The sequence below is a fragment of the Strix aluco genome, chromosome 1, assembly GCF_031877795.1.
Source record: "Strix aluco isolate bStrAlu1 chromosome 1, bStrAlu1.hap1, whole genome shotgun sequence".
Classification (NCBI taxonomy): domain Eukaryota; kingdom Metazoa; phylum Chordata; class Aves; order Strigiformes; family Strigidae; genus Strix; species Strix aluco.
This window is the reverse complement of record NC_133931.1, coordinates 243,262-269,479: the sequence shown is the minus strand read 5'-3', so window position 1 is coordinate 269,479 and position 26,218 is coordinate 243,262. Positions and strand designations below refer to the sequence as shown.

Sequence of the window (26,218 nt, the reverse complement as noted above, 5' to 3'; positions counted from 1 at the left end):
CCTGACGTGTCCGAATAAGATGAGGGTGTCACAGGCTGAGCACGCAGCACTCGGAGCCAATCCACGCTGCTGGGGGCAATTTCTATACCTCAAAGGACCTCAAGGATCTGGGTGTGAGCTGCCTAGGCACAGAGTGTGGCCAGTCCAGGGACACAGCACCACCCAGCTGAGGACACGTCCTGCACGTGTGAAACGAAAACAGCAGAGATCCACAAAGAACACGTGGCGGCCGAAAGCATTTCCTCCGCAGAAAGCACAGAGCGGCAAGAGAGCAGCACCTCTGGGCCCGATCTAAGCCCCGCATGCCCCTGCACCCTCTTTTTGCAGGTTGCTAATAGCAGCTCCCGAGAGGAAGAGCGCAGGAACCAGAGCAGGGACGGAGCAATATCTCATCCGTTGTAGACTCAGAGCTCCTGACAATCCGCAGCTTAGAGCCCTCTCGAGCCAGAGGCTACATCTGCGTCTCTGTGTTTAATAGCCCTCAATCAATTTTTCTCCCACAAATTTGCCTAATGGCTTTTAAAATGCTTTTCTACTTTGGCCGCTGTAAACACCCTATGGCAATGAATTCCACAGCGTGTCACCCACGAACATTTTACCCCCAGAAACACTCAGTAAAAAATTACTCCCAGTGATGTGTTTTACAGCTCTCACCTAGCCTTTTCATCAGGCAGCCTGGCTCCCGTTGTGTGTGGAATGGTGACTGACCATCTCTCCACCCCGCGCACCGAGCTCATAGTCGCGTGTCCCCGGCTCGGCTGTTGCTCTCCGAGCTGAGCAGTTTCCCATGGGGGTTCATCCACACCTTTGACACCCTCCCTGTGTCCCAAGAGCCTCTGCAGCCCTTCGAGCCAGCTTTAGAGCTGACCCTCTGGAACAAACTCCGCCGACTCATTGTTCATCCCTTTTCTGGGTTGTTCAGGAACGTGTTGAAAAGCGGCGCCGGCGCTGAGCCTGCCTTCGGTACCGCAGGACATACTCTGGCCACGAAATGTTTGTGTTCCTCCAGACCTCCCGGCACAGATCCCAGCCTGGCCGTTTGTCACCATTCCTACAGAATCTGTTCTTTTGTCACCGCGTTTTGAGACGATTCCGCTGACTGGCCTGTAAAGAAAGGCTTCCTACAGAGTAAATGCTACCGCAGAGAACAAATCTTGCATTTTCACTATAGTCCTGTCCCTCCAGTGACCCCATTTAGACCCCCATCATCCTGGGGCTCTACGTATCTGCTGCCCAGGTTCCTGCCTTCGGTGGGTTTGAGCACTGCTTTTTACCTTTTGGCCAGTTATTTGTCCACATCTCTTTTGGTGTACATTTGGCCTGTCTTCCTTGTTGGGACAGAGCTTTTACTTAAAAAAGTAAAAAGTTAAACCCGACAGGTCGCTCCCAGTGCAGGCTTACCCCCGTCAGGGACAGCTGAACCGGCAGCTGGCAGGGCTGCAAGGGGGAACCGGAGCGCGCGGAGGACGGGGGCTGTGGCAGGAGCGCCAAGGGCTCGCAGGGCACCGGCACCCGGGCTCGGCGGTGTGTTGTATGTTCAGTTCCAACCCTTTTATTCCTTGTCCTTGTGCTCATTCCCAGCTGAACTTCTGCCTTCCCCTTTGATAAGAACCAGGGGTTTAGCTGCCTACAGGCCCTGGCTGGCAGGCACAGCACATGGGGCTGGTGGCCGGGGGGTCGGGACCGAGGCTGCGTGTGCCTGGGGGTGGCCCGGGATGCGCTTTCACAGGCCAGGAGGCGGTGGGGGGTTCTGGCAGGGTCTGGCAGGGTCAGCACGGGGCTCGCGCGGGCGGCTGGCAGCCCACCAGCCGAGATTCACCAGGCCGGGCTCAGCAAGGCTGGGCCAAGGGCAGCACTGCCAGAGCAGCCCCGGCAGTGGCCAGGCCGGGCCCGGTGGTGGCCCCGCACAGGGAAAGGCTTCGTGTTCGTTTATACGGTGTGTCAGGGAATGGGATTTTGTGTAGGATAGCCGGTGGGCACCGTCGGTGCCTCCTCGTCCCACAGCCACCCTCGCCGTGGTCCCTCTCGGTCACCCACCCCGGCTAAGAGGGGTAACGGTCGGGGGGGGGGGTGTCTCCCCAACTATCAAGTGGCCACCGGTGCTTACGCGGAAGCGGGTGGAACGAGCAGTGACCGTGCTGGAAGAAACCGGAGACGGCCAGAAGGAGAAGAAAAACATAAAACGAGCCAGAAACTTTCCAGAGGAATGAAAACATCTGCCCGACCCCGCGCTGGGAGCGGGGGAGGCGGTTTCGGGGTGCGCAGAGCTGCTCCCCCGGGGGTGCAGCCCCACGGCTGTCGGGGGACGGTGGCGAGGGCGGCCACGGCGTGACGGGGGAAGGGGCTGCGGGGGGCAGCGGCGTGGGGCGGGCTGACACGGGTGGGCCCGGCCTGGGCACCGGCCGCGGCTGCGGGGCGGGTGGGACGGACCCGCGGCCTCTCGGGGCGGGGCGGGGGCGGCCGCTCCGGCGGGGCGGGGCGGGCTGAGCGCGGTCAGCCCCAGGCCCGGCCCGGCTCGGCTGGGCTCGGCTCGGCTGAGCTCAGCGCGGCTCGGCTCGGCTCGGCTCGGCTCGGCTCGGCTCGGCTCGGGGATGGCGGTGCCGGAGCCGGACGCGCGTCTGGCGCAGGAGAAGGAGGAGGAGAGCGAGGAGGAGAGCGAGATCCTGGAGGAGAGCCCCTGCGGGCGCTGGCAGAAGCGCCGGGAGCAGGTGATGCCGCCGCGGCCGGGCCCGGCGGGTCCCGGGTCCTGCGGGCACCGAGCGCTGTCCCCCCCGCGCCCCGCCCGCCGCCTCCCCCGGGCACGGGCAGCGCCGCCGGCACCGGCCGCAGGTGCCCCGGGTGAGGGCGATGGCCGCGGACCGGCCCCCCCCGAGCTGCTGGGGAGGGTGGGGGAGAACCTGGGGGCGGTCGGAGGCGTGGGGTGTCCCGGTGCGGGGTGTCCCGGTGCGGGGTGTCCCGGTGCGGGGATCCCGGTGCGGGGAGCCGGGCTCATCATGTCCCGGTGCGGGGCTCCCGGTGCGGGGTGGCCAGTGCAGGGATCTGGGCTCGCTGTGCCCCGGTGTGGGGTGCCCGGTGTGGGGTGTCTGGGCGCGGAGAGCCAGGCTCATCATGTCCCGGGGTGGGGTGTCCTGCTGCTGGGACCCGCACTCGCCGCCCCCGACTCGTTGCCGGCCCGTGGGCCCTGTCGGAAGAAGCCCAGGCGCTGCCAGAGCCAGCGCTGAGCCCAGTCCTGGCTGGGCTCAGTCTTTAAGCTGGGCCTGGCGGCGGTGCGGGTGGCAGACCCGTAACTGTGGGTCACTGAATGAGGACTCGCCGGGTCAATGGCGGGGCAGGGCAGTGGTGGGGGCTGGCCCCTGCCCCCCTGCCCCCAGGGCTGGAGAACCCGGTTTCTCCTCTCCAGAGGAGGGCTTTGGGCCATTTTGGTTTATCTGCCCAGCCCAGGGGCTCGGCACAGCCTCCTGCAGTGTGTCCTGCAGGGCTCTGCAGCGCTCCTGCCGTCACCCCCTCCCAGACATGTCCCCCGTATCAGCAGAGTGTCCATCTCCCCTGAAAGTGGAGCCAGAGTCTCTGTGCGGGCACCCAGGAACAGGGATGGAAGTCAGAGGGTCAATCCTGACCCCAAGCAGGGGTGGGACAGCAGTGAGGGACAGACCACCGAGCTCCTGAGGTGTAAAAGGGCCCATCCAAGGCCGATCCTGTTCTTTATCTTCCCACCGTCACCCAGTAACAGCCTGTGGGTACCCTGCAGTGCTCTGGTCTGGCTGCAGGCTGCCCGTGGTTTAGGCTGTGTTCCCAGGCTGGGCTTTGCTGAGCTCCTGATAACCCTTCTCATGTCCCTCTGGTGCTTCCACACCCACACATCACCCTCTGTTCCTACCCCCTTACCACCTCACATCCTCTCTACGTCAGGGCCTTGCATCAGGCATACCCACTGCAGGGCCGGTGCCTGAGCCTTGTCCCGCGGTGTGCGTATGTGTGGTGAGTGCCAGGACCCGACACCGCCGTCAGAATCCCGTGGCTCCTTCCCCTGCGTGTCTGTGGTGCTCCTGGAGCATCAGATCCCACCCGTGTGGCGCATCCGAGGTGTCGGAGCCAGCTCTGTCTTTGCCTTGTGTTGTTCTCTCCATCTTTGCTGGCGCCCGCCATCAGCTGTCCCGCTGCCCGTGTGCCGGCTGTGCCCGAGCTCCGGCTGCCGGTGCCGTGGGGGAGGCGTGGGGTGACGGGACAGGCGCAGCTGACAGACAGACAGACCCCGGCCTCTCCCGCAGTGGCTCTGCTGGACAGCTGAAGAGGTGAGGAAAGAGGCGTGGAAACTCGTTTTTTAGCTGAGAATACCCTGATGCTCCTGTAATTAGATCTGCAGACTTAAAATGACCCTCTGTGTGCTGGAAACAAGTGTCAGGGTGGAAACGTGGTGTAGGTGCTGGCTGAGGCCCCACACTTTAATCACCTCTGACCTGTAGTTGCGTTGTGTTTTTTCACGCAGTTCTTGGATGATGTGTGTTAGTCTGTGACCCACCGAAACGGCCTGAAACCCCTTGTGGTCCTTGGCAGAGAAATGACTTGGAGGTCATTTCTCACTTGAACCATCTCCCTCTCTGTTGCCCTAATGGTGACATTCAATGTGTATTTTAACATTAAATTTTGACAAGGGAGCTTTCTGGAGTGGTGTGGCGGTGGCTGGAACTGGCCCCTGGAGGTCTGTCCCCCCGTGCAGCACGTGGGGGAGTGGGAGCAAAGGTGGGGTGACATTTCCACACAGCCACTGGCCTCCCCCGGGCGTTGCAGGCAGCGGCAGGAAGGCTCGTGAGTCTCGGTGGTTCGTGATACGGTCGCACATCACGGCAACGACTTACAGGGCTGCAGTCGCATCGTTGGCAGCGCAGGAGGCCGGCTGCTGCTCTCCAGCTGTGCCGTGGCGCTGAGGCCTCCGTGTGCTGGGGGAGCGAGCCTCCGTGTGCCAAGGGAGGGCTTCGTGCCCCGGGGGAGCAAGCCTCTCGCGGAGCCTTTGGGTGCCGACCCTGTTTAGCCAGTGCAGGTGTCAGGGTCCGGGATCTGTGAAGCTGCTGTGACAAAACGTACATGAGCTTGAACAGGGAAGTGGTAGCGCTGCCTAAATTGCAAAGTGGAGGAAGTTTTGTGTAAGAGGGCAGCTTGTTGTGCATTCACAGATGCTTGGTTATGTAGCAGGAAGGAAAAACACTGTTTGCTGCCTGTAAGCTGTTGGTACGGTGTCTCCTGACACCGACAAACAGTTCTGGGCACCTCAATACGAGAGAGATCTCGAGGTGCTGGGGCGAGTGCAGAGGAGGGTAACGAAGCTGGGGAAGGGCCTGGAGAATAAATCCTGTGAGGAGCGATGGAAGGAGCTGGGACTGTTCAGTGTGAGGAGGAGAAGGGGAGGGGAGACCTCATCACTCTACAGCTCCCTGAAAGGACGTTGTAGAGAGGTTGGTGCTAGTCTCTTCTCCCAGGGAATTAGTGACAGAACAAGAGGGAACGGCTTTAAACTGCACCAGGGGAGGTTCAGACTGGGCATGAGGAAAAAACGTTTCCCAGCAAGAGTGGTCAGAGAGTGGAATAGGCTGCCCAGGGAGGGGTGGAGTCCCCATCCCTGGGTGTGTTTAAGGGCCATTTGGATGAGCTGTGGGGGGATGTGGGGTAGGGGAGAACTTTGTAGAGTCGGGCTGAGGGTTGGACTCGATGATCCCGAGGGGCTTTTCCAACCTGAAGGATTCTGGGATTCTGTGACTCTGTGAACAGCCGTTCTAACACATGTTCTCTTTGCCATAAGCACTTCAGGTATTTTTGCCAGTCAGGATTTTCCCTCACTATCCTGGTGATTTGTTATAATTATTTGTTCTCCTTAATTTGCTTTTGCTGGAACAGTCGGGTCCTTCATGGGATCCAGGGCGCTGTGCTGGATCCAGGGCCTCGCTGTTCCGAGGACGGGTCTGGGGGGGTGGGAGGGAGCAGAGCCAGGGCACTGGGACGCTTCTGCAGCCTGGGGAGCTGGAGCGGGCAGAGGCCACAGCCCGTGTGGTGGCTTAGGGCTTAAACCAGGGCGCTCCAGGGTGCAGGCTGAGAAGCAGGTTATGAGGAATTGCTGGCGTGCGTTAATCACATGTACACGAGTATGACGCCCGTGCTGTGCCCGTGGCGGCCGTGGCCATACGGCTCCGGGAGGACGCAGAGCCGCGGGTCACCACCCCGCTGCGCCTCCTCACGCCGCCTCGGCCACAGACACAGCAGCCGGAACGTGCCGTGGCCCCAGCGCCGGGTCTCAGCGCTTGCCCAGCCTGGCCCTGCCCACCAGAGAAGAAACCGTTTCCCTTCACACCTTCCTTTGCCTCTTGATGAGGTGTATATTCGTGGTGGATATGAAGTCACAGATTTCCACGAGCAGTTCAGGAAATAAAAGCACTTGCAGTATCTCTGCAACCTATGTGGAGAAACAGTCATGTGAATCCTCCGGTGGCTTCCCGTTCAGTGCCAGCACAACCCCTGCTCTGCCTCTTATTTCTCTCCCCGCCGTTGGTGTGGAAGCACAGCGGAGGAATGCTGCTGTTGTAGACTTTTCCATTTAGGAAGAGATGCTTTTTTCGGTGTTGGTTTGATGACTTCATTTACTTTTTCCATCCACCCTGTGGAGTAAGAGTAGCAAGAAAGAAGAAACTTGGTTTACTGCCTATGTTAGAAGTTTTGCAACTTTCCCTGTCTGAAGAGTTTCCTGAAATAACCCCAGCACCTTGTTACTCAGAACAAACTGGTTTTATCCATGCTGCTCTGCTTTTGCAAACCCCGTATCCACTTGGGAAGGGGACTGCTACGACCAGTAGATAGTTGGTGACGCTGCTGGTCAGGCCGTTAATTCAGGGACCTCTCCCACATCTCTCCCACCCGTCTCTGGTTGTGCCTGTTGTGCTCCCGGCAGGGATGCCCTGGACCGAGCGGGCTCTGGGTTGCCTTCGCTGTTCCTCGGGGCCCTTTCCCCTCTCCCTTCAGACGAGCGCGTGTGCTTGCAGTGGCAAAGCTCAGCCGTGGTTCACGGGACCGAATTGTAGAGTTGCCTCTCCACCTGTAACCCCATCGCTGCCTGTCACCACGCTCTGCCTCGCGGTGCTGGCAGCTCCAGCTCCAGGGTCCGGTCATGTTTTCGCTTGAAATAGTCCATCGCTCTCCTTTTGGTCACCTTGTTTAGTAAAAGGGTTAATGACTGCATGGGTAGTGATACCAAGCCCTTGAACTATGAGCTTTTAACTTCTAAAACTAGCAGGATGAAAGCAAGGGTGGAGGGAAACAATAATAGAAAGAGAAGAAATGCTGAAGCAGAATTTAAAGAAAATAAAGTGTTATTAAAAAGTCTGGCAGAGGGGGAGATTTTGATGTGTTGCTATAGGTTCCCACAGATCAGAAAATGAAAACGAAATATGGAAAAAATAATGGAAGCATTTGAATACACTGAGGTGCAAGGGGGTTCCCTTTTTTTTAGGTATTAATTATGTTTGCAGTTTGCAGTGAGGATAATCAGTTCTGTGATAGATTATTTGGAAAGCATCCAAGTATTTAATATTTGCCACCAGAGTTATTTTTAAAAGCTGCTTTGTTGCCAGCCCTCCCAGGAGACTGGGACTTGAAGTGTGTTTTGTTGTGCAGTGCTTTTCCAGAGCTGAGGGGATCAGCTGAAGGACTTACCTCTTTCTTTTCATGCAATCTATTTTTTTTCTACCCCTTACTGGTTTTACAGCTTTTGTTTGCTGTTGTTTGACTTTCCAGGATGAGTTTATTTGTAAACGCACTGCCCTCAGCCCATCAGCCTGGCTTTGCTCTCCGCTCCGCAGGAGGTGGGGGCACCCCGGGTGGTTTTAACTGAGGGTATTCCTGAAAGCAAGATGAAATTGTTTGAACTAAGGTGGTGGAACTCACGCACAGGTCAGCTTTGCTGGAAGCAGACAGTGAAGTTCTCTTCTCCGTGTGTATTCCGGGGTCTGGCAACAAGCAGGACTTTGCATGCTGGATCCAGCGTCCCCCTCGTTACCCTTCTCCTTCGGGTGGGTGATACGCGGGGGCTGTTTTGCCTTTTGCTTCAGGTCCGCTTTCCCCGTGTTACTTTCTCCGTTTCCAGGATCCTTTAATCCTTCATGATCTTACCCGGCCATAACAATCCTCTGCCTTGTTCTCACTGCTGGGGAGGGTGGTGACGTCAGCCGAGTGCTAAAGGTTAGTGCAGAAACTTGTCCTTTTTCGTGCGGTAACACGCTCTTTCATTTCCAGTCGTGTTCTCCACAAGAATGCGTTTCTGTCTGCAGCTCCGTGCTCCTGGGCTGCTTGCTGTGCTCCTGGGGCACGACCTGTCCCTCTGCCTTCCCCACCCTGTCCCGAACGCCTGCAGCCCCGCAGCTCCCAGGCTGCCCCGTCTGTGCTCCCTCCAGAGTAGTCACCAAAGAGAACTATTACAATTACCGCATTCTCCATGTTTTGTTCCCTTTCCTGTTTTTACCAAGCTTTTTTTGCCCTTTCATTGGTTTTCTCATGTGGGTATTTTTGTTGACAGTGGCCAGACATGGTGTATGAGTCTCGTACACCTTTATGTCTCCTTTTTCTCTGACATAACCAGAGAACATGCACGGTCCCGGAGGCTTTTCTATTTCTCTTGTGGGCCCAGGGAGGTGTCCCGCAGTCGTGTTACAATACGGATTAAAGGACGACCAAATACTCATTGGCTCGCTCTTCCATTTGACGCGTCGGCGTTTGGCAGCAAACACACCAAGGGCCATGTTGTGGCGGCCGGGTGCTGGTCAGCAAGGCGGGTTTGTCACTGTCACTGCTGACGGCTCAGCTGTTCAGCTTGGGCTCGCTCTGTGCTGCTGCCCCAGGAGAGCAAATCCCCTCCCCGGCGCAGTCAACAGGGTAAATCACACCGAACTGGATAATTCATACCGGTCACTGGTCTCCTGCCTGACCCGCAAAGGGCTGTTGGTGTTTTCCAGCTGGGCTCGGGTGACCAGCCAGCACCGGCCATTGCTTTGGGGACGAGCACTGCAAAGCCCGTCCCTGGGCCTGCGTCCCCAGTTCAGACTGGTGGGCACTAGGGGCAGAGTGCCGCATGCCCAGCCTGTCCTCGAGCACCTCCTGCTCCCACTTCCCACCCCAGCCCGTCCAGTGTCTGGGTGGAGGGTGGTGCTGGGGCCCTTTCCCTTTCCTGCTGTTTCTGCAGAGAGAACGAAGTGTTACCCCACTGCTCAGCGCCTGCCAGGCCACACCTGGAATCCTGTGTCCAGTTTTGGTCCCCGCTGTACAAAAAAAACTGTGGCCAGGCTAGAGAGGGCCCAGAGAAGGGCCATGGAGGTGATCACGGGGCTGGGCAGCCACGTGAGGAAAGGCTGAGAGATTGGGTTTGTGCAGATTGGAGAAGAGAAGGCGCCGGGGAGACCTTATCTCCACGCTCCGGTATCTACAGGGTGGCTACAAAGAAGGTGGAGAGTCCCTTTGTACAAGGAATCCCACGGAAAGACGAGGGGTGATGGGTACAAGTTACTCCTGGGGAGATTCCAACTGGACCAAATTGAAAGTTTTTCACAATGAGAACAATCAGCTGCTGGAATAATCTCCCTGGGGAAGTGGTGGGTTCCCCAACACCGGACACTTTTAAGAGTTCAGCTGGACAGGGGGCTGAGCTTGTCTAGGCCGGGCTTTTGCCAGAAAGTTTGGGGCAGATGATCTCTGAGGTCCCTTCCCACCTGGGAGTCTGTGATTCTGCGATTCTCTAACACCCGCCACAAACCTGCTGGGCTGGAGCCGCGGGGCAGCCGGTGCCTGGATTCCAGTGACGCTGCCAGCGAACTTCCGAGGTGCAGTTTAGCCGGGGAGCAAAGCAGCGCTCGGCCACAGCCGACCACAGGCTCGTGGCTCTTCCCAGGGGGGTGCGGTGCCCTGGGGTAAAGCAAAGGGCTCCCTGGGGCCCTGCCCTGTCTGCATCCAGGTCTTCTGCCCGGGGAATAACAACCCTCGCATCGCCTGGAGCGCGCAGGGTCCCTCCTGGCTCTTATCTGGGCAGTGGAAAAACCTTTTCTGTCCCTTTTTCTCAGCGGCGGAAGGAGAACAGGGATCACAGTGTTTGCTTGGCAGCTGCTGGGCGAGAGGGAAGGGCGGCCGTGGGTATGGGGAGAAGGGAAGGACTCCCAGCCCTCCCTCCCTCCCGCAGGCGGAGGGGCCAGGCCTGCCCCTGCCTTCGCCCGGGCCCGTGCCGGTGCCCCCCAGCTCCGCCACCGTCCCTGCTCGGCCGGGTCTCTCCAGCTGGCAGTCTGTTAGCCCCGCGCCCGCCGCGCTGCTCTGAATTAGTGCTGGGAATATGTTTTTGTGAGCGGTAGGATCAAATGCTTCACTGGAATCACAATATTTTCCGTCTCATGCGTTCCCTTCACCTGTTAATTGTGTAACAGGATCGCACGGAGAGAACAGGTTTATCTGGCACCACAGATCCCTCGTCCCGCTCCCGCGGGGTCGCAGGAGATGGTGGCTCCATCGGTTGTTTTGCTGCGGACTGCAGATAGCAGCAGGGGCGGGTGCCCCCCGCCAGCCCTTCTGCCCAGCCATCGCTGTGCCTGCAGGGGGGGGTCCAGCCAGCACCCCCGGCGGGCTCAGGGGCAGGTTGCTCTGTAATTGCTCCAGAGCCTGGTCCCAGCCCTGGGGACAAAGGGGCTGTTGGTGACGGGTCTGGCGCTCGAAACGGGGCCCTGGGAGCAGAGCTCGGAGCCACGCCACCGCGCCTCGGACGTGGGCAGTGAGCTCCCAGCGCGGGGGGTGCGGGGGCTCTTCCCCCACAGACTCACGCGTGGATGAGCCCCCCCGGGCACCCGCCGGCCGCTGCTCCTGCGGGACCGGCTCCAGCTTCGGGGCGCAGCGGTGACCAGGCGGCTCTGCCCGCCGCCACTGTTTGTTGTCCCTGTCCCTGAGTGAGCTGAAGGAGGCAGCACAGGTGACAAAGTGGGGCCTCAGCCTTCTTAGCTCATTTCTTCACAGGTTTTAAAAAGTTATTTCCGTGTTGCAGCAGTCACAGCCCTGCCCTGCCTGTTGCATAGCGCGGGGCACTGGGGGCAGGCGTGCGGCTCCGTCACAGCCAGTGAGGGTTGGAGAAGGCGAGCGGAGCCCAGCCTGGGCCGCGGGCTGGGACAGAGCCCCTGCAGAGACACGGCCCTCGGTCTCTGCTGCTTGCACACCTTGCTGCAAGGGGACAGTCCCTGCTGCCGAGGGGGTGTCCCCAGGCCTTAGCAGCACCTCCTCGCTGACTGTAACCCCAACAGAAGCCCCTTGAGAAGTCCGGACACGGCCTTTACTGTCACCCAGGCTTAGGAGGGCCCGGTTGGGATTTACTCCTCAAAAGGGCTCCCCCAAGCACTCTGCATTCCCTGCTCAGCCCTGAGGCCCCAATAAGTCCTGCCAGTTCCCAGCGCCAGAAGGGTTGCAGAGAACTGGGGATGAGTCTCTTTAACCAAGGAACAAGCGCCAGGACAAGAGGGAATGGCCTCAAGCTGCGCCAGGGCAGGGTCAGACTGGCTCTTCGGAAGGATTTCTTTGCAGAAGGGGTTGTTGGGCGTTGGAATGGGCTGCCCAGGGCAGGGGGGGAGTCCCCATCCCTGGAGGGGTTGAAGAGTCGGGTTGAGCCAGCGCTGAGGGATCTGGTGGAGTTGGGAACTGTTAACTGTAGTTGGGTTGATGGTTGGACTGGATGATCTTCAAGGTCTTTTCCAACCCAGACGATTCTGTGATTCTGTGATGTCGCGGTGTCACTGGGAGCCAGGTAAACCGTGCCTGAGTGAGCATTGTCACCTTGGTGTGCTGCTAGCCCTCCCCCCGCACAGCCAGGGGTTTCTGTCCCGTGGCAGAGCAGTGCTGGCACTGCTCCGGGTTGTGACCTGCGGCATCAACACATGTCTGCTGTCGCCGTTCAGCCAGGCGGGTCCTGGTGCTTGAGCCCGGTGAGCCCAGGGTCTCTGCAGTCCAGGTAACCGCTCCTCCTCCTTGCTCAGTTCTCCCTTTGGGTGCCTCTTGGGCTTTGCCTGGTGTCCCCCAGACGGTGCCATTTCTTACCTCCTGGCCCTCTGTGCCCAGACCATCCGCTGCACCTGGGGAGGCGGCTGCTGCAGCTGGGACCACTCTGCAGCCCACGGGCAGGTGTTGGGGCCGCAGCGGCTCGCTGGGCTCTTGCCCACCTGCGGCGGGTGGGGAGGGCTCTGTCCCAGTGCCCCTGTGAGCCACAGGCAGGCAGGAGTGGGGCAGCAGCTCGGGGGGTGAACTCGGCTCAGCTCTGGTGTACAGAGTGCTGGCAGCTGCCTTCGATCGAGAGACTTTGATCCCCAAAACTTCATCTTTTCCTTGGTCTCTGGCTCAGCACCAGTCCAGAAAATCCCTGAAGAGGTTTGGTCCTCTTCCTCCCAGCCTCGGGATGCAGGAGACTGGTGCATCCTCCAGCCTGGTGGGGCATCTCCTTCGTGTTGCCATTGGTATGGTGTTTTCGGGATGGTTATGTGATGGCGACGCCTGGGCTCAGGCTGTGAGAAGGGAACACGCCACTTCCCTCCCCTTCCCTGCTGCTGCTTGGCATCTCACCCCCACCCTGGCCCCGGCAGCCCTGTGGGGGAAAAGGGACCTGCAGGAATGGGGGGTGAGGGTTGCTGTCCCACCGCTACCCTCCTGCCCTGCCTGCCCCTTTGCTCCAGCCCGTCTCTCCTGGCGTTCTCCCCAGCCGACAGCACAGTCTGCGCTTGCCTCTCCCCAGCAGCCCCCACCAAGCCAGGCAGAGGGAGCGTTTTCGGTGCCTTTGCCTGGTTTTGGAGCAACCTCCAGGTTATCCTTCCTCTGTGCAGGTTTCCAGGCAGGGTCTGTGTGTGCTCTTCAGTGGTGCTAACAGTCCCGGGGAGCCAGGACTGGCAACGTGGCCCTGTCGCTGCTCTGCATCGACCAGCACTGAGGGCTGAGGCTTTGCCTGCTGGGCTGCCTTGGAGACAGATCAGTGAACTTAACGCCAAACTTTGGAAATGGTTTGGGTAAAGTACCTGCAGGCAGGAACTGGGCTCCCTCGCAGAGGCTGCTCTTGGGCTGGAGCCCCACTGGGTACTTCTGCCTCTGAGAGGCAGGAGGGGAGAGCGGGTGCAGGAGAAACATCTGTGCTGGGGGCTGAGGGTGCGAGACGGCTGCTCGGGCACGGGAGAGCACCCGGGTCCGGTGGCCGGTCCCCCCCGGCTGCGCTGGCGGCTGGAGCACTTCCCTCGTCCAGAAGCTGTGTGCCCTGTGCCGGGGTCTTGGGCGCGGGGCCACCGGTGGAGGAGGCCTCTGGGACTGCTCCGTGCTCAGCCTCCCACAGCGTGGAGGGGTGCTGGGGGGGCACGGGAGGGCAGCGGGGTGTCCCTGCTGAGAGATGGGCTCGGCTCGTGCGTGTCCCCAGGACGTGAGTGCGGGTGGCTAGGGGAAGCGGCGTGCCCAGGCGCTGTGGCCGTGCCTTCTCCCCGGTCTCCTTGAGCGACCCGAGAAAGGTAACAACCCACCTTGTCCTTATTTTCTTCTCCAAATCGGGTCTAAATGCCGGTGGAGCAGAAATGCCTGTCCATGCTCTCCAGCCCCGTGCCCTCCCAAGGCCCCAGGACTATATCACTAAGCCTCTTTCTGTGCTCTGTTTCAGTCCTTGTTGACGTGAAAAGCTCAAAAGGGAACGATTTATTGTAAGATGATCTTCTGTAAACCTTCGCTTACTTGTCCCTGGTGATCGCTCCAGGCTGGCCTCAGCTCCTGCCAAGGGCTTTCTGGAAGCAGCCTGAGCCGGACGTTTGCCCACTCCAGCTCTGGAGTTTTGCCTGTTCCATGTGATGGCCACCGTTAGCAGCACGCGGAGCTGCCGGCAGAGGCACGGCGTGAGATAGCCAAGGTGACCTGTGGCCGGTTCCTTTTGTCCCCAGGCACCTCTGTGATTATAACACAGTGTTTATTTATTGATGCAGTCTCGGGGCTCGGCACGCAAGGCAGCTGTTCAGTCTCAGTTTTATTGTCATTCAGCCCAAGTCTGAGCACGTCCATGTCTGCACGGAACAGGGGACATTTCCCTGATGCTCCTCGCCACGTCCCAGCGCCTCCCAGATCCCAACAGATCCACTGCCCGGAGCCTTCAGCACCGGGACGCCCCGTCAGGCTCGGGGAGCCGGTTGTCCGAAGCTGGGAGGCTGTGGCAGAGGGATGACCCTGGACGCTGCTGTGGGTCTCTCTGAGCGCCTGTTCCTTCCTCCAGCTCCCAGCAGGCGGGAGGTGGCATCACCTGCCCGGGGCCGCAGTTCAGCCGGGCGAGGGGACGGGATGTTCGAGGCGTGGTGGCCCTGGGGGTTGGCTCCTGCTGTCGGCTCCCTGTCTGCACGCGAGAGTGCCGTGGCCCTGCGACGAGGCAGACGAGGAGGTGGCACCTGAGGTTTTCAGACGCGCCTGTGCCTTGGAGCCAGACGTCAGCACCCTCCGTGCGGAGCTCCCTTTCTCCTGTGTGTCCTTGTGGCAACCAAAGGGCTGTTCAGGTCTGTGCTTGCCATTTGACTCCTTGTTCTTGGCCTTGCGGCCACTCGCTGCTTTCAGGACAGGACTTTTCTCAAGACTGTGAGCTGATTTTCCAGTGGCATTTTTGGGGAGAGGTGGGAGAGCAGCTTCACAGAGCACTCTCCTTCCCGGCACGGCCTCCACCGAGACCTGCCCGGCCTGGCACCAGTTCCTGACGGCTCCTGCGGAGGCTGTTTGACCCCCTGCCCCAGGCTGGGCAGTCCCTCCCATAAAGAAGAAATAACTTCCTAAGAGCCAGTCTGACCCTGCCCTGCCGCAGCTTGAGGCCATTCCCTCTTGTCCTGGCGCTGGTTCCTTGGCTCAAGAGACTCATCCCCCCTCTCTGCACCCTCCTTTCAGGCAGTTGCAGAGGGCCAGGAGGTCTCCCCTCAGCCTCCTCTTCTCCACACTAAACCCCCCCAGTTCCCTCAGCCGCTCCCCATCACACCTGTGCTCCAGACCCTGCACCAGCTCCGTTGCCCTTCTCTGGACACGCTCGAGTCATTCAAGGGCCTTTTTGGAGTGAGGGGCCCAAAACTGAACCCACTCATCGAGGGGCAGCCTCACCAGTGCCGAGCACAGGGGTCAGATCCCTTCCCTGTCCCTGCTGGCCACTCTAGTGCTGATACAAGCCAGGATGCCATTGGCCTCATTGGCCACCTGGGCACACTGCTGGCTCCTGTTCAGCCGGCTGTCAATCAACACCCCCAGTCCCCTCCTCTTGCCTTCTGCCAGCAGCATCACCCTCTCTGGAAGGGCCATGGCTCGGGCTTCGCAGCGCTGGTGTGCCAGCCCCACCGCAGGGGGATGTGGGTGAGGGCTAAGCCGTCTCCCCACCATCTCCCCGGCATCTCCCCGCCGGCCCCTGGCAGCGGCCGCCCCAGCAGCGCCCTGGCTGTGCCTGCACTGGGAGCACTGGGAGGCTACTGGGACTCGCTGGGAAGGCTGCAGTCAGCGAGGCCAGCTGGCCGCGTCTCTGGCTGGCCATGCCGGGCTTTGTGCGGAGCACGTGGAGCCTGTGAGCAGGGGGAACAAGGAACAGAGGTGCTTTGTGTGTCCGCAGCAGGAACTGGGCCACGAGCTGCCCGTCCATGCCCCGTAACGAGCTGGGGGTGCTGCGTGCCTGTGCCTGCGCCCGCAGCTGCCCCGCGCCGCAGCGGGACACTGCACACCAGCTCCTGGCAGCTCCAGAACAATCCCCCTTTCATCTGGCTGCCAGCAGCTCCGGGCAGCCTCTGCCCACGCTGCCAGGGCTGGCGGGGGGGCAGCTCGGGGCAGGGGGTCGCTGTTGACCCCTATCAGAACCGAGGGCTTTTGGAGCAGGTTTTACCCAGGCCGGGGCCAGGACACGGTGGTGCTGGCTGGGGTGGGGACTGGTGATCTGGCGCTGCCCTCGAGGCGGGACTGGCAGAGACCCACCGCAGGGTGGGCCCGTGCTGGATGAGGTGTCTGCAGAGCTGCTCCCGGGGGGTCCTGGGGTGCAGCTCCATGACCCCAGGGGATGGGAACTCATCAGACAGACCCCGGGGCATCAGGGGTTGCCCCCCATCTCCTCGGGATGTTCAAGGGGATGATGTAATGGCTTTTGTTTGTCTGGACCTTCTAATTTGTCCTGTCCAACGTGAGTGTGACCATCAGCCATGGCCAACAGCTCCATGTCCCAGTGCAGAGCAGCGACGAGCGGCATCCTCAGGGGTCGGGGCTGGGACCAGTTTAACACCTTTGTTTGGGACACGGACAGTGGGATCGAGGTGCCCTCAGCACGTTCCCCACCGACACCCAGCTGTGTGGTGCGGGGACACGCTGAGGGAAGGATCCAGCCAGAGGGACCTGGGCAGGCTGGAGAGGGGCCACGGGCAAACCTCATGGAGTTCAACGAGGCCAAGGGCAAGGTCCTGCCCATGGGTCGGGGCAATCCCCAGCACAAACCCAGGCTGGGCAAGGAGGGGACGGAGAGCAGCCCCAAGGAGAAGGACTTGGGGGGGTTGGGGGGTGGAAAACTGCCTGTGAGCCAGCAACGGGCGCTGGCAGCCCAGAAAGCCACCCGTGTGCTGGGCTGCACCCAGAGCAGTGTGGGCAGCAGGGCAAGGGGGGGGTTCTCCCCCTCTGCTCCGCTCTGGGAGACCCCCCTGCAGTGCTGGGTCCAGCTCTGGGGGCACCAACATAAGGACAAGGGGTGATGGTTTTAAGCTGACAGGGCAGATTTAAATCAGATCTAAGGCAGAAATCCTTCCCTGTGAGGGTGGGGAGGCCCTGGCACAGGTTGCCCAGAGAAGCTGTGGCTGCCCCCTCCCTGGAAGGGTTCAAGGCCAGGTTGGATGGGGCTTTGGGCAACCTGGGCTAGTGGAAGGTGGCCCTGCCCAGGGCAGGGGGTGGTACTGGAGGGGCTTTAAGGGCCCTCCCAACCCATGCCAGTCCATGTTCAGCTACGGGTGTGGGGCTCCCCCACGGCTGCTGGGAAGTGGGGTCCACGTGGGGGTCCCCGTCCACGTGCAGGAGCGGGACCAGCAGGCAACTGTCGGGAGGGGCTGGCACAGGAACCGCTCCGGCTCGCTGGCTCTCTCCTGTGCCCTCACGTCCCGGAGAAATGGTGCCAGCGGCTGCCTGAGCTTGCAGGCAGTCAGGCAGGTCCCGCGGGCAGGGCAGAGCAGGCAGCAGGCAGGGGTTTTGCTGCACTCGCCGATTCCTGGGCAGAGCTGTGTGGGCCAGAGTTCTCCGCAGGGGCTGCAGTGGAGATGACCCACGTGCAGGCAGCACCTTCCCGCGGTGGGGCCGGGAGCCATGGGCAGGGCTGTCTGACCCCTTCCTGTGCCTGGCAGGTGAATCAGGGGAACATGCCAGGCATCCAGAGCACCTTCCTTGCCATGGACACTGAGGAGGGTGTGGAGGTGGTGTGGAATGAGCTGCTCTTCACTGACAAGAAGGCCTTTAAAGCGCACGAGGTGAGCTCTGGGGGGACAGACTGGCTGCACCTCCCCGGGTCCCCGCTGTTCATGCACAGCTCAGTCCATTAGTAGGGCTAATCCCAGCACGCTGTGCTGCGTGCCTGTCTTCATGGCTTCCCTCTCAAAGGCAGCTCCAAGCATCCTCTGTACCCCAAAACCAGCTTTCCCTGTGAGCGGGGGCACAGCCTCCTCCCCAGCCCCCGGTTCCTCTGTTCCCGGGAGGTGTCCCGCCGCGTCCCAGGAGCTGCCACCCCACCTGTCCTTCCTCTGCCCGCAGGAGAAGATCAAGACCATGTTTGAGCAGCTGGTGCTCGTGGATCACCCCAACATCGTCAAGCTTCACAAATACTGGCTGGATGTGAAAGATCTGAAGGCACGGGTAGGGAGGTCTCAGGGAGGCGAAGCGTCCAGGGGGTCTCTGGGCGGGGGGGGGATGCCGGTGGGGATCAGGTGGGGATCCCAGCGGTGCTCCTCACCCCGCTCCCCGGGACTCCCCTTCCCTCCCTGGGCCACGGCCGCCGCTGCCCGCTCTCAGCGTGCCGCTGGCTGGTGCAGCCCATGGGCCGTGCACGGTGCAGGCAGTGCAGGGAGGGGGGAAGCTGACGCCTCCCTTCCCTGCCAGGTCATCTTCATCACAGAATACGTGTCTTCAGGGAGCCTGAAGCAGTTCCTGAAGAAAACCAAGAAAAACCACAAGGCCATGAATGCCAGGGTAGGTTCCCTGGGTGCATGCACGGGTGAAGTGGGGAGCTCTGTGTCTGCGGGCACAGAGAGGGTCTCTGGTCTCAGAGCACGTGGGCACCGCTGCTCCCTGTTACCCAGGGACTCTCCGCTGTAGGGAGATGGTGTCTGGGTGAGGGCTGGAGCAAGAGCGGATCTTCCCCAGGACAGCCCAGAACAGATCCTGCTGTTGGGATCTGACCCCGAGGGGGGGAACTTGCTGGAAGCGGCTGCAGCGAGGCTCCGCTGCGTGATGCTGACTGCTCCTGGGGCTGCGTTGTGCTCCGGGGGGCCGGCACCTCCACCACCCTCCAGCAGGGACAGTGGGCTTGTGGCCAGGCTACTGCTTGGGTTGGAGGGACCAGTTTCACCTGCAAACCCGCCCAGTATGGGTCTGACTAATGGTTTTGCAGGCAGGTCTCAGCTGGCTGTGACTGAGGAGCTGGGTGGCCATGCTGGGGGCCCCATGCTCGACCTTGCAAGCCCTGCCGTGAAGTTTGAGCTCAGTATCACACCAGTGCAGTTAGGCCCTCCTAGAGCTGAGCCTCCCTGTTGGTGTGTCCAGGGAGAACCATAATGATGGGCCCCACAACCACAGCTGGCTCTGCCCCCACTGCGATGTGCCTGTCCCTGCTGCCCCCAGGGTTTTGGGGCTCAGGAGAGCTCTGGTAAGGATGAGCTCCCAACTTTGATGGTGTCTCCTGAACAGGGGTTGGAAAGGAGACTGCTGTGGCTGGCACAGCGTGTGGCTCATCTTTGAGTGAGTCTCTGCAGGGCTAGCGGGAGGCAGATTTACCGGGTCACGGGGTCATGGGTGGGAGTGACATGATCCGGCTGCGGGGCTGTGGTGGGCGCCTCGTCTGACGGCGAGCTCTGGTCTCTGCTCTAGGCCTGGAAGCGCTGGTGCACTCAGATCCTCTCTGCTCTCAGGTAAGCTCGCCATCGCTTGTGCTGTCAGCCGTCCCGCGGCTCCTGGGCTGGGCACCGGTGACGTGCTCAGGGCAGCTTTGTGCCTCCCCAGCTTCCTGCACTCCTGCGAGCCACCCATCATCCACGGCAACCTGACCAGCGACACCATCTTCATCCAGCACAATGGGCTCATAAAGATTGGCTCAGGTAGGAAGGTGCTGCTTGGCTCCGAGTGAAGCCAGAAGAGTCAGTGGGAGGGAGCTGCCCACCCAGGAACGTCCCGGGTGGTGCGGGGTGGCGTGACAAAGGGGTTTGGCTGGGCAGGAGAGGCGAAAGCTCAGGGTGGCTCAGGGGATCACCTGGGCTGGGCTTGGAGAGAGAGACAGAGATCTTGAGGTGCTGGAGCGAGTGCAGAGGAGGGCAACGAGCTGGGGAAGGGCCTGGAGAATAAATCCTGTGAGGAGCGATGGAAGGAGCTGGGACTGTTCAGTGTGAGGAGGAGAAGGGGAGGGGAGACCTCATCACTCTACAGCTCCCTGAAAGGACGTTGTAGAGAGGTTGGTGCTGGTCTCTTCTCCCAGGGAATTAGTGACAGAACAAGAGGGAACGGCTTTAAACTGCACCAGGGGAGGTTCAGACTGGGCATGAGGAAAAAACGTTTCCCAGCAAGAGTGGTCAGAGAGTGGAATAGGCTGCCCAGGGAGGGGTGGAGTCCCCATCCCTGGGTGTGTTTAAGGGCCGTTGGGATGAGCTGTGGGGGGATGTGGGGTAGGGGAGAACTTTGTAGAGTCGGGCTGAGGGTTGGACTCGATGATCCCGAGGGGCTTTTCCAACCTGAAGGATTCTGGGATTCTCTGGAGTTACCTTCTCTTCTGTTTGCTCCCTCCGCTCTGTGCCTCCTCACCCGCGCACTCCCGGCTCGGCGCTGACCCACAGTCTGGCACAGGGTGTTTGCCAACGGTGAGTGTCCCTCTGCCACTTCTCCCGTCCCTGGGCTGGAGTTTCTCCCCCGCAGGTCCGAGGTGCGGCAGCATGGAGGAGCAGCCCTGGGCCCTTTGGGGAGCTGCTGCTCGTATGGGGAGAGCAGGGGGGTCTCCTGGGGGAGGGGGTGCCCCTCGGGTGGCCACATGGGCAGGAGCACAGGTGGGGATCCCTGGGAGCACCTGTCTGTGCTCGCAGCCCTGGGGAGGCGCCTCCGAGGAGCCGTGGCGCAGAACATTTCTCGCTTTCTGATGCAGCACTCCCGGATGACCTGCGGAGCCCCATCAGGATTGAGAGGGAAGAGCTCCGCAACCTGCATTTCTTCCCGCCGGAGTACGGCCGTGAGTGCGGGGCACGGGCAGCGGGGGTGCCGGGGGGACGCGGGGGGCCCTGCGCGAGGTGTGGGCACAGCCCGTACAGAATTACTCAGTGCATTCGTAACTGAAGCTGCTGGCTGTGATTCACAGAAGATCATGTGATAGTGAGGGACTGTGATAACGTTGTGGGTAAAATTTAGTGTGGATTAGAGCAGAGCTGGGCACGTGGGAAAAACACCCGTGCCTGCATGGGGGGGGACTGCACTAGCAACTACTGGTTAGGAAGGAGATCTCAGCCTGACCACGGATGGCTCTGGAAACATCAGCTTGAGGCCCAGGAACGCTCAAAAGCACGTAAAATGCTACAATGATTAGGGAAAAGGGAGCAAAGAGTCTTTGTGCCATGTGACAACTCATGATGTGACCCCCGCCTTGAATACTTCTGAGCAAATTTGAGGGGAATAAGCGGGGAAGGTTTGCACAGGGAACTGTGAGGAAATGTGCGCTGGGGGGGGAAGGCGGCGTGGGCAGCGGGAGGGCAGGGGTGGGCAGGGGTGTGCAGGGGTGAGGCAGGGTGCGGGGCAGGCGGGTTCTGGCCTGTGCCTCTGCCCTGATGCGGTTCCGGCCCGGTTTTGCAGAAAAGGCTGACGGGACTGCCGTGGACATCTTCTCCTTCGGGATGTGCGCGCTGGAGGTACGGAGCAGGGCGGCGGCAGTGCCCGGGAGCCTGCTGTGACGCCTGGGCATGGGGCAGGATGGGCATCGCGGGGGCCTGGGGGGCTTCCCCAGGAGTCTCCTCACCCCCTTCCAAACCTCACTGTGAGCTGGGGGTCCCGTGCAGCCATGGAGACACCACTGCTGGGGGCAGCAGAACGTTTTCTGCTGCTGTGGCCCACCCTGCCCCGGGTGCAGCAACAGGCTTAGCTCACCTCTGTGCTCAGCTGGTGCCTCCTCTTCCGCCTGGGCTGTGACAGCCCTGGGCGGGGAGGGTGCAGCGGGCAGGGACAGGCCGTGCTGCTCCAAGGGGATGTGCCCGGGCAGACCGTGGGGCTGGTGCTGCCTGCGTTGTCCCCCGGTCTGCACGGTGCCTCCCGTGCCTGCCCTGCCAGGAACCACCCGGTGCTGCAACGGGCGAGAAGTGGGCCCCGGGGGCAGGGACGCGGCGGCCGGGGAGTGCTGGGGAGCCCCGGAGAGCCGCAGCCCGGCCGGGCTCCACACTGGGGCAGGGGATGTCCCTTTGGGAAGCTCAAGGACCGACCCAAGCCTCGGCCACGTGCACCCGCGGCCACGTTCCTCCTTCCCCAGATGGCAGTGCTGGAGATCCAGACCAACGGGGACACGCGGGTCTCGGAGGAGGCGATCGTGCGGGCGCGACATTCGCTGGACGATCCCAACATGCGGGTGAGTGCAGCCGGCTGGGCCTCGGGGACCCGCCTGCGGGTCGGGCATCCCTCCTGGGGTGTAAATCTCCCCGGGAGCATCCCTCCCCTCAGCTGGTGTCTGCGATGTCGGGCAGCCCAGCAGTGCTGGGGGGTTACACCACTGAAAGGGGAACAGGGACAAGGACCCGCTGCAAACCCAAGGGCAGCCAGATCTGCTGGGTGAAGGACACGGGGATTCCCACCCTCCTGGCTGGTCCCCACCCCCATTTCCCAGTCCTACCAGTAGTAAGGGTGAGTGTGAGTTCCCAGGAGGTGCCCGTGCACACACGTGTGCACACACATGTGCACACACACACACACATGCTCCGTACAGATGTGACCACTGCAGGCAGCTCAGCACGGACCGGGGGTGCCACGTCCACGGGCACAGAAGCACCAACAGCCAGATCCTGCTCTTTAGCGTCGATGCTCAGGGCAATCCCCCTCACAGGCCACTGGTATCTGGCTCCGTCCCACGAGTCTCCCGTTACCAATCAGACTTACGGTCCATCTGGTATCTCCGCCCCCTTCCCAAGCTTTCATCTCACCCGCTCTTCCAGCTTGATGTTTGCCAGAGGACCACACATGCTCACAGGGCACAGAGAACGAACTTACACTGTAAATACTCAGGAAGAGAGTTTAATAAGACAGGACAGACTGAGGTGATCGGGGGCAGGGCTCAGCCAGGCAGCAGAGTGCTGACAGGCAGCCGGCACCTTTTATCCCCCTCCATTTTCCTCCCCCTCAACCCCTCCCTTCCTCTTCCTTTGGCCAGTCTCCACAACATCCCATAATAAGTGTGTACACTCCCCAGATTCTCCCGTTTGATCTTAGAACTCCCTCAGGCATCCCACAGTAAATCCTACCCCCTTCGATGCAATAGTGCTCTTCTTTGCCTGGTGTCCCAGAGGGTCCCTTCCGCGGGGCCGTCCGCGCTGTCGCCGCTCACCTCTGGTGGCCTTTGGGCAGCTGATCGTGGGTGCCCACCCCACCACCGTTCTTCTGGTCGTTTTTTGGTCTCTGTGTCTGTTCTGAACAGCCGTACAGATACCTGTACAGGAACTGCACGGGGCAGGTCAGGGCTGGCCCCAGGCCGGAGCAGAGAGAGGCTCTTGCTCTCCTGCCGTCAATGGGCAGAAACGGGCAGATGCGTCCCTGCTCTCCCGCATCCCTCCTGCTGCCTCAGGCCACCCTTTCTCCGCTCCTACCCCACCTTTCTCGGTGGGCTGCTGCCCTGCGAGCCAATCCTGCTGGATACACCCCTGCCTGTCCTCCTCCCGGCCCTTTGCTGGCTTTGCACCTCCTCCCCGATGAGAGTGCGCGGGGAGCAGCGATGCTGTGGCCGGGCTCTTGGCGGGTGCCCAGCAGGATGCTGCCCTCTGCCCTGCCCTGCCCTGCCGCTGCCCACCACTCAAATCTGCTTCCCAGGAAACGCCGGGGCTGGCGGCGGTGGGGATGGGCGGGGGAACGCCCAGCTTTGCCTCCAGTTTACGCTTTGCTTTGACCCTCAGGAGTTCATTCTGTCGTGCCTGACCCTCAACCCAGACAAGCGACCGACAGCGAACAACCTGCTCTTCCACCGGGTGCTCTTTGAGGTGCATTCCCTGAAGCTGCTGGCAGCGCACTGCTTCATCAACAACCAGTGTGAGTGACCGTGTGGCCCCCGGCACCGCTGCAGCTCGGGTTGCTGCCCCAGCAGAGCTGGGGGTGAGGGGGAGCCCGGGGGGGTCACGGCTCATCGACCTGCCCGCGGGTCTGTGCTGTGGCGTCGCGCTGCGGGACCTCCCGGCTGACGGCCCCTTTCTGCCTTTGCCCCAGATCTGATGCCGGAAAACGTGGTGGAGGAGAAGATAAAGGAACTGGACCTGAACATGGTGATGGCCGAGATCCGGAGGGAGGGTCGGCCCGGAGCCCAGTGGAGGTGAGGAGGAGTGGGGAGGTTTCAGAGCAGCTGTAGCCGAGCCCAGGACGTGCATGATGGCAGAGCAGTCACAGAGTCACAGAATCCCAGAATCCTTCAGGTTGGAAAAGCCCCTCGGGATCATCGAGTCCAACCCTCAGCCCGACTCTACAAAGTTCTCCCCTACCCCACATCCCCCCACAGCTCATCCAAACGGCCCTTAAACACACCCAGGGATGGGGACTCCACCCCTCCCTGGGCAGCCTATTCCACTCTCTGACCACTCTTGCTGGGAAACATTTTTTCCTCATGCCCAGTCTGAAACCCCCCTGTTGCAGTTTAAAGCCATTTAAGTCCTCCGCACCACTCTTCTCTCCTGCCTCCTCCAGTAATCGCCCTGTCCTGCTTCTCTCCCAGGTACTCAGAGGTCTCCTTCCTTGAACTCGACAAATTCTTAGAAGACGTCAGGTGGGTTGAGGGTGCTGCTGGCTGACCTGCACTGTGTCTTCCCCCTCCTGTCCCCGGCGGCTCCCTGCCCTCGGCTCCCTGGGCCAGGGCCTGCACTGCAGCTCACGCAGAGCGTCCAGTTCGCACGGCAGCTCACGGTTGTGTGTGATCCCCTCGTGATCCCCTTGTGATCCCCTCCCCGGGGCCAGCAGACCTGGGCTGCAGCGCCAGGGCGCGGGGAGCTCTGTGGCCATGCTGCCGGCCCTGCCACACTGTGGGGGCAGGTCCCTGCTCTGGGCCTTCCACAGCGGACCCGTGCCAGGGCTGCAAGGGGACAGGGCTCAGCTCTTTGTCCTCCCTCTGTGTCTGCACCAGGAACGGGATCTACCCCCTGATGAACTTTGCTGTCTCCAGACCCCACGCCCTCCCGCGGGCACTCTCCCAGCCCCAGGAGGACCCTCAGAAAGCCAAGACTCCCACGCCAGAGCCCTTCGATGTGGAGACCAGAAAGGTAAGGTCAGATCCAGCCGGGGACACGCGCTGCCCTGGGCGTAGGTGAACAGTCTCCGTTCCCGACACCCCACTGCGGGAACCCCTCTCCCTTCAGCCATGCCGGGGCGAGAGCTCTTCTCCTCATTGCCCCAGGACTGCGACAGTCCCTCTGGCTGGGGCTAGCGGGGTCCGTTTCACCGGAGGCCTCTGGAGCAGCCCCTTGCCTCTGATTCTTCAGCCCTGCCTTCCCTCCTCACACCGGCAGCTCTGGGGTGCGGCATGTTCCGTGCCTCATTGCTGGGGGTACGTTTGAAGTCCCGCCGTTGGATCCTGACGCTGCAGTGGCAGCTGAGGCGCCGGCCGAGCTCAGGCCCTGTCATGCCGGGCGCTGTGCGGGCGGGACTGTGCGTCCCGACGCCGAGTTCGTGGCAGGAAGGTGATCGCAGGGGGGTTTGTGGAGCCCCGCGGGGAGCAGGAGGGGTGCCAGGCTGGGCGGGCAGGGAAGGACTGACACAAGGCGAGGGCGTTTGAGCAGATGTGAAGCCTTCCAAACCCACAGTGTAGCCCTTCGCTGAACGGAGCGGTTCTGTGCTGCAGCGTCACCCCTCACAGGTCCGGGCAGGCTGCCGCCACGTCCCCACAAAGCCTGAGCAGGCCCCATTCCCTCAGCCTCTCCTCAGAGGGCAGCACTCCAGCCCAGGATCATTTTGATGGCCCTCCACTGAACTTGCTCCAGTTTATCAATGTCTGTCTTGTTTTGGGGGACCAAAATTAGATGCAGTTGGATCCAAACTACTGGATGTAGTTTAATAAGTGCCGAGTAGAGGGGAATAATTATTTCCCTCAATCTCCTGGCTGTGCCCCAGGACGCTGTTGGCCTTCCTTGGTGCCAGGGCACGTTGCAGCTCATGTCCTGCCTGCTGCCCACCCTGACCCCAGCGTCCCTCCAGCAGTGCCAGCAGAGCCTTCCTGCCAGCCAGGCCATCCCAGGCTGCGTCCTTGCCAGGGATCATTCCCTCCCGGAGGCAGGAGCTGGCGTTTGTCCTTTGCTGACACACACATGGGGAGACGAGGCTGTTGGCCGCCGTCACCGGGGCGCAGCTCAGGCATGGCGCTTCTTCCAGCGGCTCCTGTCCCTGAACCGCCAGCCACTCTGAGAGCAGCCAGATGAGCTTCAGAAAGAGAGGGCTCTTTCTGAAAAACCCACGTGGGTCCCGTGGTTTCCCTGTGGTGACGCTTCTAGTCACTCACTGGTCACCTGCAGCACTGTCTGTGTGTTGCCATGGATGATAGGAATGCAATTTCATACTTGCATTGAATTGATGTTAAAAATACTATGTAGGGCTAAACCTGCTTCTTATTCCTGCAAAATCCTGTGAAATGCCTCCCTTCAGAAAGTGCATCAGCAGTGGTTTCTCCCTATCTGTCTGAGGAGCAGCTTTCAGTGCACTTAACTTATGCTTTATTCATAGTGCTCAGTGCTTATTTTTAGTGAGAGTGCTGTGGTGATCGATC

The 26,218-nt window shown here is 61.0% G+C and overlaps 1 protein-coding gene across 4 annotated transcripts in view; it reads left to right on the top strand.

Moving 5' to 3' along the window:
• Nucleotides 1-2,484: 2,484 nt before the first annotated feature.
• The window catches only part of NRBP2 (nuclear receptor binding protein 2), a 29,956-nt gene continuing 6,222 nt past the window's right edge, over nt 2,485-26,218 (top strand). For 3 of the 4 annotated variants that reach the window (XR_012623148.1, XR_012623142.1, XM_074822960.1), the window contains exons 1-14: nt 2,485-2,708; nt 17,391-17,513; nt 17,794-17,895; nt 18,139-18,228; nt 19,126-19,166; nt 19,258-19,352; nt 20,082-20,105; nt 20,384-20,467; nt 21,082-21,137; nt 21,749-21,844; nt 23,376-23,508; nt 23,683-23,785; nt 24,182-24,232; nt 24,587-24,722. Coding sequence is in view for 2 of the 4 variants with exons in the window: in XM_074822960.1 (XP_074679061.1) it covers nt 2,592-2,708; nt 17,391-17,513; nt 17,794-17,895; nt 18,139-18,228; nt 19,126-19,166; nt 19,258-19,352; nt 20,082-20,105; nt 20,384-20,467; nt 21,082-21,137; nt 21,749-21,844; nt 23,376-23,508; nt 23,683-23,785; nt 24,182-24,232; nt 24,587-24,722 (1,251 nt within the window). In the remaining 2 variants the exon portion in view is untranslated. Of the gene's footprint in view, nt 2,709-17,390; nt 17,514-17,793; nt 17,896-18,138; nt 18,229-19,125; nt 19,167-19,257; nt 19,353-20,081; nt 20,106-20,359; nt 20,468-21,081; nt 21,138-21,748; nt 21,845-23,375; nt 23,509-23,682; nt 23,786-24,181; nt 24,233-24,586; nt 24,723-26,218 lie in introns of all 4 variants that reach the window. The other variant, XM_074823048.1, reaches the window with a different exon arrangement.